Raw genomic sequence first — 16508 nt, forward strand, 5'->3', positions numbered from 1 at the left:
TGAAAGGTGCTCCTGTTCCCAGGTCTACAGTCTTGAAGACTGCCACAAAAGAAGGTCCTTACACAGACTCACACGTGTATGTTACAAATCATCATTTACTTCCTTCCTCCATAAATTCACCTTTTAAAGTTTGTGCCTGTAGCCACACCACCTTCCCCATGCAGCCATTTCCTGATAGGTGACCTTCTCGCTCTGTACACCACCACTGAGAACCAGCTCTGCTTCTGCACAGTAAGAATCTCAGTCACCTGGCACCAACTGCCTGTCAACAGTGCCACCACTGCTGCCTCTCATAAAGCCTCCTTCCCTTTCAGCTGCCCACCACTCCCCTCCCACGAGATTCCCTCTGCAGCCTCATGGAGATATAGGCCTTTCTGCTATATCTGCATTTTTTCTCTCTACCTATCCTCCAAATAAAGTGGTTTGTTTATTTGGGGGTATGCTTGTTTAAAATGTAAATCCCCAGCCTCCTCAGCACCCGTGTCAATAGATGCCCAGGGCCATGTTTGTGGTCATCAACTTGATCTGGGTACATTTCAGCTACTTGAACTGCCTGTACAAGTCCTGCCTGCCAGGTGAAGACACCATAATCCATTCTCCAAGCCTCTCTGGCAGGAACTCACAAGGTCATGCATATCCAAAGAGGACTGTGAAGCAGGGCACAGCATGAGGAAAGGGGCACTTTGCCAACCTCTTTCAGGAGAAGTAGAGGCAGAAGCATATGGCTTTAGGGGCACCAGACAGTGGCACCTTTTATCTCCAGATCTGAACACTGCTCCACCAAGGGGCAGAGGAGACACTTCACAAGGTGGCCAAGGCCTTGTTTCAGCTACTCAAGCTCTGAACCTAACTCTCCAGACACACAGTTTTTTTTTTGTTTTGTTTTTTTATAAATTCCTTATATTTATAAACCGCATAAAGCACATTCCAAGGTGTGCAACCAAGAACCAAGACTTTGCTATAAGTCTGGGGTTTGATTGTTAGAGGCCTAAATTTTTAACAAGCACCCCAGCCGATAAGGGTACAGATCATCCCTGAACCACTCTCCTAGAAACAAAGCTCTATATGGCCTTCACCCCAATACAGCACCCACACACTCACCATCACCCTAAATTCCCCCTCTCTTCCAGACCTGCCACACGGAGGCTGCAATCCCACCCTGGAGCAATGATTTTCCATTCTCGTATCCTCTATCTAAAAAAACAGTACTGAGGAAAACCATGTAAGCACAGATTTAATGCAATTGTTGGAGTGACAATACTGCAATATTGCCATAAACACAGCAAACATTCAACAAAAACAAGTGTCACATGATGTGTGCATTTGGTCCTCATGGGGGCTGACTCCCCTATTTCTTTCCTATCAAAATTTTCTAAATATTTGTTCCTCCCTTTTGAGCTGCTGAGGTCAAAAATCCTCAGCTGCTTCCTCACACACACAGAGGCCCCCACTTCCTCAGAACAGGAAGCAACACCTTCTCCACTGCACCGCCACATGGCCTCGGGCGCTCCACCTCCTCCCTCAGCGAAGGCTTCACTGTCTGGGTACTTCCGCTTTCCTTTCACTTTCTCTAGAGACTCCTCACCAGCCACCCTCCCTTATACTTCTTATCCCTCTTTTCCAGATCTTTTCTCTCCATAATGCCTAAAACCCACGCTCCTCTACCTCCTCTGAGGAGTCCCTCCCTGAGTCCCACCTCCCAGATTCCTTACCCCCATTCCCTTTCCTACCAAACCTTTTTTTTCCAACTAGTTGTTATGTACGTCTGATTATCTTTCAGGAGTATATGCTTTACTTCTTACCCCAGTGGACTAAATAAAATTGCTTGCATTAACCTCCTACCTGTCACACTCAATGGCCTTTCCACAGTTGCTCATTCTACCTGCTTCTTTGAAGAGGAAACAATCTCTTCTTGAAATGCTTTCCTCGGTGGCCCCTGGGACACTGTCTTCTGACTTCTCTCCGTCCCTGATGGTTTCCTCTTCCGAACACGACTCGGCCCCATGAGTGCTGATCCTCCTAGGGCCCCACTCTTAGCTTTCTTCCAGTTGCACTTCCTCCTATCTGTAGTCCAGATCTCTCTCATAAAATTGAGAACCCCAGTTAATTTTCCTGAACTTCAAACAAAACATGCCCAACCGAATTCATTAACTTCCCCATTCTCCAAATGTGATGTTTACCCTATGTTGCTTTTTTCAGTTAACTGTCACCAAGTCAGGAAGCAAGAAATCAATCCCGGTCCCTCAGTCAGTCTTGACATCTGGCCGAATATGCAGAGCTGCTTTTTTGTGTCTCTTCCTCTCTCCAACACCATGGCCTTGGCTCATGCCCTTGTCCTTTCCTCTCCACCTCGCCTTCCCCACAGGAAGTTCCTCGCTGGCATCTCTGATTCCAGACTTTGCCCATACTCATCACTGTTCAACTTCTCATCTGATCATCTTTCTGAAGCCTCTCCTAGTCCATCATTCATGGGCCTAAAGTCTTCAGTGGCTCTCCATTCCCCTATAGCAGTGTTTTCACTTTTGGTTTTATATCACCCTTTTGGCCCCAGATCCTTTGAAAATTGTGTACTCTCACCTGAGAGAAATGTACACAGGCTCATAAATCAACCCTGCAAACAAGCTCAGGGCCCTGCTTCCCCTGAAGTCCATCTCACGGACACCCAGGGATTCCTTAGTGCTTCGCACAGGGCATTGTGACTCCCCAACCAGTGTGGCCTCCTTCACACCCCGCTTACACCCCCACTCGGTTGTAGCATGCTCCCCATGGTAGGAACACACAGCCCCCTCAGGTGCTGATGGCCTTCTCTCTCAGCGACCTACTGAGTTATCTTGAAGACCCAGCTCCCATGTCCGTCTCTCTGCTGTCTCCCCTCAGTCTCATTCATTACCTTGACAGTGGCAGCTGCCCTTCTCAGGGTGTTGCCTGTTCCTAGCCAGCATGCCCAGCAGCCCACCCTGCTTTGTTCCTCCTCTGCCGGCCCCTGTGAACACCTAGACCTGCTGCGCAGCTGCTGTTCAGCCATCGTTTCTTCACTCTAAAATGGCTGGCACATCTGTCTTTTTACAATAAACATTTGCTTGATGGCTTGTCATATGAAGCATTAGTTGAGTTTTTCTAAAGTTTGCCCTTTTTTCCCCCTCTTTGATGATTTTCATTTGAATTATTTAAATACATCTTAAAAAGCCCTTGTAGCTTTTGTTATATACACAAGATTAGCAACTACAGGAACTATCAGGGTTAAACCATAAAGGCAACTATTCTACAAACAGCAGGAACATAGAAGTCATTGCAAATGTAATCTGTTTGAATAAGAATTAGGAGATAGGAAAACTTAAGGTAAGTCGATATATTTTAATGCAAAGCCACAAATAACATCTTCTATTTCTACCTCATCCAGACAAACCAAACTCCAACTTCCCTGCAAAGCATTTAATATTTTTTGCTTTAGATAGGGCAAAATTTCTATTTTACTTGGTTGGAATAGAGTGTCTTACATAAATTCAACAAAGCTGAAAGTGGATTTGTCCTCTAGAGAATCTGTAAATGTTAACAGCAATGAAGTAGTCACTCGTACTCTTCATATAAATAATATACATTAAAATAGATTTCATAGTGTAATTGACTACTACTAAATATCAAACTGCTGAAATCCATGAAAAGTTTTTATTCTGAATTTCATTTTGAAAAATTCAAACTGAGTGGAAAACCAGTGCTGGTAGTCCCACTGCTACACTAAGGAAAAATCATAAAGATTTACAGTTAGATTATCAAGCACTTTAACTTCACTTTTGGCGATTATACATAAACTAAATACTGCTCCTACTTGAATGGTTTTCATCCAACTGGATCTTATTCTTACCTATATTCCCACTCTTATTTGAGGAGGTATTAAATTCAGTTATTTTGTGTGATACAGCATTTTACATTAGGTAGTTCATGATGTTGTTTTCTATGATCAATGGGAAATATTCTGTTAATTAAAGAAAATACTAAGGATGCTCAGTTAAGTAGAAAACTCTACTTTCTCCTTGGTTTCTTATTCCTTTAATCATAAAATCTAGATTCACTATTCAAAGAAATAGGAAGAGGGATTATCAAATGAATGTCAACCAAGCTTTAAGAAATGCACTTCACTTTATCCAAATACTCTGAAGGTGATATTGTAATCTCAGGTTCTACAGACAGGTAAATCAAAACTCCCCTTTGTACAGGTCACACAACCAGTGAAGGGACTCTCCCAGGTGGCTTATGCAAAATTTCTTGGCGGAAGCCTCAATATGAGGACTGTACCCATGGTCCCTTTTCTCAAGTGTTACCTATATGTGGACATATTTTCTACCAAATAACCCAGTCTCCTGGCCATTACTACCTAGACATGTGATTGACTGGTGCTGAATCCAAAACTGGCAGCCTAAAAGGAGGCCTGCCTTACAAACATGGCTGACAAACCAGTGTGATCTTTCTTGAAAAAGAATGCAAGACTCTAAGGAAGGCAGGAGAAAGCAGTTACAGCACCAAGACTGAAAAAACGGCAGCCACAGCAGCCATGAGGCAATCCCTGGAGCACCAGGCCAGAGGTACTTACAATAAGCTGCAGGACGGGGAGAGAGGAATGTTAGCACCAGGGGGCTGGCAGGCAGACACTTTACAGCTGTTTAATTAGTACTCATAAAGCACTAATTAAGAAAATGGTAACTAAACTAAAGACAGAAAGATTTCCTAAAACCATAAATCCGTGAATATGCATATTATGAAGGAGAAATTACTGTAATCAATATTTCAACAGAACATTACCCAGTGGTTTCAGTACTGCAGATAAAAACACTCATTTTTAGGAAAACAAGCCTGCAATAACAAAGTTATGACAAACATATGGCCACAAAAATCTCTGTCAGCAGAGACAGCAAGGTCAGAATCACTCCAGAATATGTTTCTTTAATACTAGTGCCTAGGCCCCAGGCTAGATCAACAAAATCAGAAATTCAGAGGTCGGGTCCAAGGATGGTAAAAGCTTCCCAGGCAATTCTATCAGGCAGCCAGGGATGAGAGCCACTATTGCAGATGAGGGGGTGGGGGGAAGTCAAAGCTTGGCCCAAGGATCACAAGCATTAGCGTTGGAATTGTTAGAATGAAAATTCTCAGCATCATCTTGGACCTATTAAAACTGAAATGCAAACAATGGGGCTGGCACTGTGTTTTACAAGACCATTCACGTGATTCTGATAAATCTCCAATTGGAAAACCATGGTCTTAGATGGCATAGAAAAGTCAATCTTTTTTTTTTTTAATCTTCAGGCTAGCCTTGAACTTACGATCTTACTGCTTTGGCCTCCTAAGTCATTGGGACTGCAGGAGTGTGCCACCATGTCCAGTCACTATCCTCTAAATCTTGAAAAAATATAAGTTTAAAGGACAATATCAGGGTTACTATCACATATTATATGCAGAGGTTAAGAACAAAATATTAAAATTATTAGGAGGAAATAAAAGTATTTGTATAGCCTTGGGATAAGAAAAGGTTTCTTAAAAAAGCAAAAGCCTTACATAAAGTGACTGACATATTTGAAAATCATAATTTTAAACATTTATAAGATAAAAGACTCCATGAACAAAATAAAAAGACAAGCCCAGGGCTGGGGGTGTAGCTCAGTGGTGGAACACTTGCCTAGCATGTGTGAGGCACTGGATTTGGTCCTCAGCACCACATATAAATAAATAAATAAAGGTATTGTTTCCATCTACAACGAAGGAAGGAAGGAAGGAAAGGAGGGAAGGAGCGAGGGAGGGAGGAAGGGAGAAGAGAGGGAGGGAGGGAGGGAAGAAAGAGTGAGCAAGCAAGCCCAGGACTGTAAAAAAGATCCTTAAAACACACAGAGAAGATAACAGGTCCCTGCAGGAATATAAGGAATCCTACAGATCAATACAAACACCTAATAACCAGCAAGGAACCGATAAATATCATGACCAAGCCAAGTCACAGGACAGAAAACTAAAAAACAGACGTAAAATTTACTTAAGCCCACTAGTAATAATGAAAGTAGAAACAGTGAGATACATTTGTTAACCCATCAGGTTACTGAAAATCAAAAAAGTCCATCAATATCAAATTGGTACATTTATGGAAATATTCATTGGGCATATGGTATAGCTGCTTTAGAACAATCGAAAAATACAGAAAAACAAAGCCAGCATATCCAGTAATTCCATGTCAAGCATATATGTACAGTAAAATCTAAACTACACACAGATCTACATTTATTATTATTATTATTTACTGATTACTATTTTGTGATCACAAAAACATGAAAACAACTTAAATGTCCATCAGCTGGTAAACAGGCAAATGAAACGTGGTAGGTTTGTGTAAAAACACACTCCTCAACAGTTAAGGGAAATAAATTAGATCTGTAGGTAACAACGTGGATGGTTCTCAAAAAAATAAGTAAAAAAAAAAAGCAAGTCACAGAGTGAGACATAATTTATAAGACCATTTATACAATGTTTTAAAACCTTAGAAACTATGTTTTCCATATATCTAGCATCTACCTAAGTTAAAAAAAAATTTAAATAGCCTACATGAATACACACCAAATTCACAAAAGAGGAAAGGTGCCTTCTGGGGGAGAAGATGGAGAACTAGCTTCAGGATGATGGTCAAAAAGGACTTTGGTTTCAATCTGTAATGTTCTAATATATCCAAAAGGAGACTACACGTTACTCTCTATAATGTTCTAATATATCCAAAAGGAGACTACACATTACTCTCATAAAAGCTTTTAAAAGTATTTGGAAGTAAGCCAAATCAAAGTATTTAAATATGGATGGGAGAGATATGGGTATTTGTCATTTTCTCTTCCGTTATTTTTCTTCTACTTTTCAATCACTACCATCCAAAAAGGTGTTCCCCACCCCCTGCAAAAACAAAATAAAATTACATGCTGCATAATATGAACATTAGCACCCACGATAGCGATCTGATTCTGATGTGTTCAAATCATGTGGCTTTTTTATTTTATTTTATTTTTTTTAATTATAACAAAAGTAAACAGACAAGTCAAAATTAGCTCACACTTACGCATGTAAGGCAGTTTTTCTGGACAGGGAAGAAATGGTGAATATGTGAAGTTTTCCGGGAGATATGTTGTTGTTTGAACAAGATAGTCACTTGAATTATTGCCTTCAGGATAATCTTGGAGAGAGAGAAGAAAGTTACAACCAAAATATTGCCTTCTGCTTTTGCTTTCAGTATGAAATGTCACTGTCACCGAGACGACTACAATATGCAATCCCCAGAAGTACTTAGAAGCAATTATCTAGAAAGAAGTAGAGAAAAGCAAACCGCTGATGGAATGGACCCCTGGCATGATTTCCCAGGAGAGGTCTGGAGAGCAGCATGGCCCCACCCCTGCACACAAACAGCGGTGCCACTTGCAACCACGTGAATGCCTGTCCCCGCCCCACTGGCTGGGCCAAATCTGAAGGGAGTGCAGAGACACACCAGCGAATTCTGTCCACTTTCTCGCAGCCACACTCAACCCAGCACACTGCTACCAGCATCTGAAGAGCAGAGGGGTGGGACTAATGTTTTCTTAACACCTCACAGTAAGAAAGAAAAAGATCCACCCACTCAACTTACTTTTCGAACACAGCCTACTCTACACCTTTAAATCAGTCATTCTCAGCCTTCCTGCTGCAGCTCCTAGGGAGCCCTGAGGCTATTACTACAATTTGATCCACTCTCCTTAGAGTCAGCAAGTTATGCTATCCATAGGACAACGGTCCTGAGCACCAAGGTCAAACCCCTGTGTTCAAATTCTTGCTCTTAACATGTAACTAGCTTTCAGGGTATGACAGTATTCAATCTCTCATCTCTGCCTGCCTGCTATTGTCATTTTCAGATTTTGATAAAATATAGTATCTAAAGAGCTTAGAATATGCCTGGGCCTATAAAAATATCCAATAGTTGCTGCTAGGAGTGACTGTCTTAGACATGAACACCTAACACAACATGAGACAATCAAAGCCTTAGGATTCTTAAAGGTGGAGCCAGAGATCAATCCCTCTCTGGAGCAAAGTTCTGAAATGCAAATCTAAGAACTACAACCTGTCAGTTTCCTGCTATGGAGATTAAGCTGACATAAGAGAATACAGTGCATACAGAAGATAAGAGATGGAAGCAGCTGATTAAACTACTGTCTGTCTCCTGGATCCAACCATATACCACAGAAAATGAAAATGTTTGCTCTAGCAAACACTCTAGGAAAATGGGAAGAAATTCTTTCAATTTCAGTGATCAGCTCCAATGAGACTGTAAAAGCCAAACCCTCGGACTCATGGGAAAATGGGAAAAGTATGCTTATGAGGTACGTAAGCAGAGTCAGAGCAAACTAAGTGCTTCCTCTGTACACATGTTCATTCATTACCAAAATGGAGTTGATGGGGCTGCAGCTGGGAGCCAGAACAGCATTTTGGAGCAGAAACGCACCTCAACTCCAGGCCCACCTATGAAAGAGGGCCCTCCCTGCCAAGGGTGCCAAATGGAAGTTGATGAACAAAGGCTCCAAGCCAGACAAGAAGGTCCAGTTTCAAAGCCTGCATGGAAATTTCAGTTATTAATTTGACAGGGCATCAATAAGGTAGTAACTGTAGTTCCAGAAAAAGCCAACACCACAGAGACCAATGATGGTACAGCTGCTAAGGACAACTTCACCAGGAAGTAGGAAACCCCAGTAAGAGAACTCCCCCAGTCCTCTCTCCAGAAGCCCTGGAAAGCATCTGTCAAGGAAAATCCTCTAGGTTACACGGGGAGGAGGGATTCAGTGGGCACTGTTTTGTGTATCAGGGACAGAGCAGGGCCACAGAGACTCCTCTTAAGAGCCCACACTAGGTATCTCACCCACATGTATCTGAAAGACTTAAAGATACTGTAAGACATAAAACGAGTAAGGAAGGTTCTGATTCTTTCCTTAAGATGCTTTAAAAAAAATTTACATATATATCAAATTTCAAGTCCTATTTTAAAAAAGATTTCACTTCTTATGCAGAGTCTTACACTGCTAGTGGTAGGAGCTAATACTCTAAGCAAGAATTAGATTTTTGTCACTTCCACAAAAAAACAAAAATAAAGCTAAGATCATTAGTAGTAACTTCTGATCAAACTCCTTAGAGTTATTTATACGTTAGAGTTATTTATTTATCTTCAATCGACAAATAGATTTTGCTGCTTATTAATAATATAACAAACTTTTTTTTTTTCATTTGAAAACAAGATAAAGCATTCTTATTTCAGGGACACAGCAAGAAAAAAAGATCACATACAAAGAGAATTCTTAAAAATTATGTTTGTCAAAATTTGAAAAAAATCAAATCAAAGGACTGTAATAAAGTCAAAGTAATCTCCCAAAATCTAGAAAGAAGAGAAAAAAATTGGAAAACAAAAAAGAAAGGATGATAAAATTAGAGGATTCTTTCAGAAGCCACTAATCCAAATAGTTCCAAAAAGAAGGGGGAACAAAGCAAGAAGACAAATAATCAAAGAAATAATAGAGGAATATTTTGTAGAACCAACAGACAAGAGGTTCCATACTGATAGGCCCGTAGTACCCAGAGAGAAGAAAAACTAAGCTCTAAGATGTTCTTTGTAAGATTTCATGATCCAAGAAAAAAAAAAAAAAAAAATCCTAAAAGTCTCCAGAAAGAAAGGAAAAATTCATCCACGTATAGTATCTGTGATTAGAATGTTCATCATATTTCTCAAAAGCAATACTGGAAGAGAGAGAACAATGATGTAGGAATACAAAATCCTCAAGTGTGATCACTTCATGTTCCTAAACTGCTCAGGAAAAAATTAGAGATGCATAGAAAGCTTAGTAAATGGAGTGGGGGAGGGAGTGGGGATAAAAAGAATCATTATTAAAAAGATTCACAAAATCGCATCTACTACTTCATTCAAGAAAACAAACCTCCCATGAATTACGTATGTATGTCTTGCTTCTGTAACAGGAAGAGTCACAACTGATAATTAAGAAACAGCAAAATAGGGATGGGACTGTAGCTTGGAATAGACTGCATGCGTGTTTAACATGCTCAGAGCAAGGGGTTCAATCTGGGATGGAGGGAAGAACAGCAGAACAGAAGGAAGATACGCACAGAATAAACTGTTCAAAATTAAAAGTAGTTCTCTTTGAGGATTAGGACTCAGAGAATGTGTGTGATAGGAGACTGCTGTTTTTGTTTGATCCTGGCTGGGTACAGGGGTGCACTGTAATCCCAGCACTTTGGAAGGCTGAGGCAGAAGGATTCTAAGTTCAAGGCCAGCTTCAGCCAGTTAGTAGGACCCTGTCTCAAAATAAAAAAAATTAAAAAGGGCTGGGGATATAGCTCAATGACAAATTGTCCCTGGGTTCAATCCCCAGTACCAAAAAATTAAAAAAAAAAAAAATATATATATATATATACACACATATGTACTACTTAAAATTTAAGAAAATAACTTAAATAGTTTGCTTTTCAATATGAATACATGAATGGTTAAAACAATAACTATAGAACAGCGAGTTCTTTTGCACAAGTTACATAGCTCTCACGCTCACGAGCTCTTACACTCAGACACAAAGTTCATCTTACAGCTTCTATTTTTGCACATGCCACAGAAAGAACAGAATATGAATATGATGCTTTTTCTTAATCTCTTCAGTTAATTTTTCTTAAGCACTTACTATATAATACACATTTGTAGGAGCTAGAAATGGAAGTTAAATAATGTTGTCCTAGAGTCACTGCCTTTATGTGTTCCAAAAACTTGTTTTCTTATAATACTAAGGCAGAAAAATATTAATGTTCTCCTGTATCCTCAAATGATTTCTTAATGTTGTATATTAATTTTAAATCAGAATATTTACTCTGCATAATTTACTAATTTTTGTCATTAATACTGGGGCCTCTCTTCTTATCCATGTGCTATAATTCTACAGACCCACATCCAACTCATTGAAATTTCAAGCTCTCTAAACATTTCCACAAAACAAACTGCTGACAGTCACTCCCCCTGGGAAGTGTGGTGACAAGAAAACCAGAGGGAACTATTTCACTTAGTTCATTCTAATGCCAGAATGATTGAATCTTTCATAAAAGAACACTTCATCACTTTTATCAGCTTTCAAAAAACACTTTTTAAAAAGCTTTAAAGACATGCAATATTATATTCACTTCCTTCAACACAGTTTTGGAGCTAAACGTGTTTTTCTTGGCCACATCATTATAAATGATCCTAAGGAGTTCGATTCATTGTGAGACTTACAGAAACACCTCTGCACTCCTGAGTACTTTGTCCAGTGGTATTTACATCATCCCACTGTAAGATATACATGAGTCTACCCACCGCCTGGGTCCTTCTCTTTTAATTGAAATCCAATTGTCTTTGTTTTCTACCATCCAATAAAGTTGTAGGACATAGCAGGAACATACTGCAAATAAATCCTTTACAACTGATAATATAGCCAATAATGATTTAAGTTTTTGGAGATTATACTGTAATAAACCCATAAAATTGTGATTCCTACTAAAGTGGGTAGGTGAGCAATGTCCATCAAATATAACCACTGCTTTTAAAATAGAAGAGTTTAAAAAGGTTATGCATGTGGAGAGATCCACCACAACGCTGTTAAGAGGCAGACGTTATTTCATCTAATGAATGGATGAAAACAAAATGAGTTCTGGGCCCCTTCCTGTTTCTTCCCATCCAGAACCACACCCAAAGAGGAGGCAGACAAAAAGAAAACCACTGGACAGGTCCCAACTCCACTCTCACTGGACCTTATCACTTAATGGAAAAGGAGAATGGGACCAAAGGACACCTTCTCAATGACTTTATTTCTTCTACAAAGGGCACCTTAAAAGGGGTGGCAGAAACCCCTTGAGTTCTTTCCTGTTCACCACTAGCTTGTGCTGTCAGGCATATACCAAATAAGAAAGCATGCAAGGTTATTTCTAACAAACCCACCAAGCTTAACACTGCATGACCCCAACACCTGCTTCAGTAATTATTCAACAAATAAGTCCTGTTTTCTTAATTTGACTGACTCTGCAGGCATCATTTAATTATGAGAATACATGATTTCTGCACAAAAATACATACCTATTTACATTTGATGCTGCATAAAGTCATGTAAGGTGGTTAAAACTTCTTTTCGAAATCAAATGCACTTATAAATATAACAAGCTATCTACCTTTTATTGTTAAAATTTAAATGAGCCACTATGTATTTATCAATTTTCCACTAGGGTTCAAGTAGCCCTTTGTACACCTTATTGGCTATATCTCCTTTTTGGAAACTTTATATGTATTCATCTGTGCAAAAATAATAACTGCATTCTAAATAACTACATTTCTAGATCTCCAAGAGAAAGCTATATGTAAAGGGAGAATGTTTTTCCTAATCTGAGTCTCCTATATCTAGTTAAGTATACAAACTACATTAACTGTTCAATAAATGCTGTCTAAATGAACCTGGCAGAGCTTCATAGTTGCCTACTTTAACTCAATTTCCTTTCTCCTTAGGTAACAGAACCCCAATTTTATTCCAGCACCAGTGTTCCCAGCTCAATGACTTTATTTCCCAGTGTACTTAAATGTGCCCATGCGATTATGTTCTGGCCAGAGAGATGTATGAAGAAACACCGTGTGGGACTTCTGGAAAGGTTCCTTAAAGGCAGGTACCCAATTTGTTCTTACTTCTTTCATTCTTTCTTCCTATTAAGCCAAATGCAAATACAAAGACCAGAGCCCCAACAGCCAAGGCTGTGAGTTTACTATGATACTATTTGGCAAAGCAGAAGACGCAAAGCATGTGATGACTTATGAAGAAATCTCCACAACAGCCACAGACAACCAACTTCCAAACTTTTACATGAGAACAGAAAGGCTCAAGTGGCTAAGTCACTACTTTCCAGGCATCTGTTAGAACCCCACCCAATTCCTGACTAATGCTATAACTGCCTCCTAAAGACAGTTTTCCCATTAGTAAAGAAATGGTTAAGCACCCTTGATAACAAATGGTTAAGCAATCCCTGATAAGAAATTAAAAAACCAAACACTTTCACATCTTACTAAACCATATGAAAGGCTTTCAAAAGTTCATATTGTCATTATTGAAACTGTAACCTGGTGAAGGGAAGAAAGGATTCCTCTTTCTTTTTGCATAATGCTAAAGGAAAGTTTGCCTTGTTCAGGTAATCATTTATCATTTTTCCTAATTGAGCTCAACATCCACACATAACTTATTCATATCCCAGGGGAAAAAAAATCTATGATATACACACTTTTAATATTCATTCAAATACAGTAACCTAAACCTAATATTTCTTTTCAGTTGAACAGACTTTGTGTGTGTGTGTGTGTGTGTGGTGCTGGGGGTTGGACCCCGCAGGGTCCTGTGCATGCAAGGCAGGTACTCTACCACCTGAGCTATATCCCCAGCCCCATCAGTTAAACAGACTTTCAACAAACACTTTCACGCTGGGTGCAGTAGTGCACGCCTATAAACCCAGTGACTCAGGGATTATGTCACTTAAAGGCAGGTACCCAATTTGTTCTTATTTCTTTCATTCTTTCTTCCTATTAAGCCAAGTGCAAATACAAAGACCGGAGCCCCAGCAGCCACTTTAGGCTGTGAGTTCACTGTGATGCTATGTGGCAGAGCAGAAGACACAAAGCACGTGATGACTTACAAAGGAACCTCCACAACAGCCACAGATAACCAACTTCCAAGTTGAGACCCTAAAAAAGTTAATGAGACCCTGTCTCAAACTAAAAAATAAAAAAAAGGGCTGGGGATGTGGCTCAATGGTTAAGCACCCTTGATAACAAATGGTTAAGCAATCCCTGATAAGAAATTTAAAAACCAAACACTTTCACAACTTACTAAACCAGCACAGCCCTAAAGGAGTTTTTAAAATATTTAGACTTCTCCTAAAATTGACCTCCTATTCAGTAGGCCAATCAATACAGAAGACAGGTTAATGAGATTTTTATCATACTATTAAATAAATTCTGCTATGTTGAAAGTCTTTCTAAAAGAAATTAAGTCTAAAAGATTAAAGGAAAACAAGAGTGTTTTGATTTGTAGCATTGAAAATAAATCAGGCAAATGACTACAATGGATTTTGTAAAAGTATGGGTGATATTAAATTGCAAACTGGTACGCCACAGTCTTGAATTTTTTAGCAGGGTCTAAAACTCCTTTATGCCTTGACGTACTTTTGAGAAAGCACACTTATGGCTAGGAGGTAGGCATTCTACTGAGAGGTGGCAACAGAGACAGCAGAACAGTGACTTCAGGTCTACAGTGGCCCAAACAACCACTGACACAAATTAAATATTTATTTTCAACCACTTAAAATGAGAACACACAGCTCGCAACAACTGGCAATCCCACCAATCCCTTTAAAGTAGCACCGACAATACTCAGGATCCTGACACTGTGGGAAGACAGCCGCAGAGGAGCGTGGGTACTCTTCCAGAGTAAGAAACCCATTCACACCACATTCACATTCACATTCACAGCACCAAATCATTAGTTTGGCCTATTAGATCTTAACTTTTTGTGACTCTAATGCAGATTCTACTTCCAGATGACATTTAAAAAGAAAAGAGCAACTACTGATTTCCAATTTTATAAAATTTCTCCTTTAGCCCCTTAAAAAGTTCATAAAATTAAGAATATTCTATAATGCAAAAATAATTACGTATGTTCCAGAGAGAGTTGGAAAAACATTTTAGATATAAGAATAGCCATACACAGTAGTGTGGCTCATTGAGATGAATTAATTATTCCTTGTGGTTAATTTAAATATAATAGATAAACTGAAAAAGCAGAAGTTGCTCTGAATTTTATGTTTGCAGGAGTGAACTTTTAAGTATCTTTGCACCAAATCCTATCACCCTTGAAACCACAGCTTTATATAGCCTAAAATATGGGACAGACCTGATTTGCATAATAAATTAATATACAAGTGTACTTAGTAGACAAGTCTTCATCTCTAACAGGGAGTTCCTGGGAGGCAAAACCAGAGTTTAAAAGATCTAGTCACATGCTCTATGCCTATAAGGATAAGAAACAAAAGCCAAGTAAAGTGAAAGAGGAAGCAGTCTTACCTGTGCCATTGAGGGTGGCATTTTTATTTGTGTACAGCCTGATCATATGTCCTATTGTTTTCACATTCTCTCTCAACATTATACCTCGAGCTTGTACCATAAAGAGGTATGTGTTGGCTATAAAAAAAAGTGGGGGGGGGAATAGGGATGTCATTAACATGATAAGCTTATTTAATAAAATAATAATTAAAATGGCAATATCCCTTTACTAAAGAGACTAAATGAACAAATTGAAATATCACAATGAACTCTTTAACCATAAATTATTTTCTACTATTAAATGTACAAAGTTATTTCAAAAAATTACCTTATTTTAAATACTCAAACCAAGTCAGAAAGCTTATTTTTTCTAATTCTATGTTAATTCCTTGAAACCAAAAATTCCACAAATATAAAGATTCTTTATATAATGATATATACCACAAATCATAATATTCGGTATGCATGAAGATCTTGCAATGGATCCTGTATATTTTCAATGTGCGTAGGAGAGAAGGCTGTTCTAGAATCAGTATCTATTTTGGTAATTTGTCTAAGAGTTAATTCCTTACCTTTCCATCACAAATAGACCTACCAAGGTTGTGAAAATAGATGAAATATAAAATTAATGTGCATTTTAAGATTGGTCACTTTAGTTCTTTGTGATAAGTGCTTTAAAAACAGCCCCTTAGTTTCTTCCTGGGGAGAAATGGGTAAGCAGGGAATTATAAACCCAGATCCCTTGCTGGTCCCCATTCTGCTACTGCAGTACCTGACCTGGGACACTGGCTGGAGCCCTCACTTTAGAGAGGCAGCCCTGCACCAGGGCCTCTTCCACTCTCTATGCTCTAGTCACAAAGCCAGGAAGTCAGAACTCCATTTAGGAAGCAGAAGTTCATTCCTGGGCGAAAGCTCGACAAGGTTAAGAGAAGCCATCACTGAGCTCAGTAATGACACTTCAAAATATGAATGCTGAATGAAAAAGCAAACAAGGCCACCTAACTTTCCAGGCCCTGCTCTACTCTCTCCAGGTGGCAGGTTGATGAGCAAAACGTGACATTCACTACCTGTCTTCCCATTTTTATGTAAATGTGAACTTGTCCAAATACAAACAATACGGCAACCCAGCCTGAAATAAAATGAGTAGAGGAGTTAATATTTTCTTTCACCTACAATCCATAAAAGATAAACAGAAGCATCCAGGTTTTACATAAGCTTAACCGCAATTATTTTTAAGAGTATGTCTACCCACTTTCTAGAAAACAGTCCTATATTAGATGTTACTTGTTTAGGCTTGATTTTATTATACTGGGCTATAACCACCACAAAATTTTATTATATTTTCCCACTTGAATGGACATGAAAAAAAAAT

General features: G+C 39.1%; 1 protein-coding gene across 2 annotated transcripts in view; it reads right to left on the minus strand.

The window, feature by feature from the left end:
- B4galt6 (beta-1,4-galactosyltransferase 6) overlaps positions 1-16508 on the minus strand; it is a 62012-nt gene that overhangs the window by 30668 nt on the left and 14836 nt on the right. Inside the window, exons 2-3 of one of the 2 annotated variants that reach the window (XM_047526862.1) lie at positions 15158-15274; positions 7079-7192 (exon numbers count right to left, since the gene is read on the minus strand). In XM_047526862.1, the coding sequence (XP_047382818.1) occupies positions 7079-7192; positions 15158-15274 (231 nt within the window). The remainder of the gene's footprint in view (positions 1-7078; positions 7193-15157; positions 15275-16508) is intronic. The other variant, XM_047526863.1, reaches the window with a different exon arrangement.

Source organism: Sciurus carolinensis, chromosome 15 (assembly GCF_902686445.1).
Source record: "Sciurus carolinensis chromosome 15, mSciCar1.2, whole genome shotgun sequence".
NCBI lineage: Eukaryota > Metazoa > Chordata > Mammalia > Rodentia > Sciuridae > Sciurus > Sciurus carolinensis.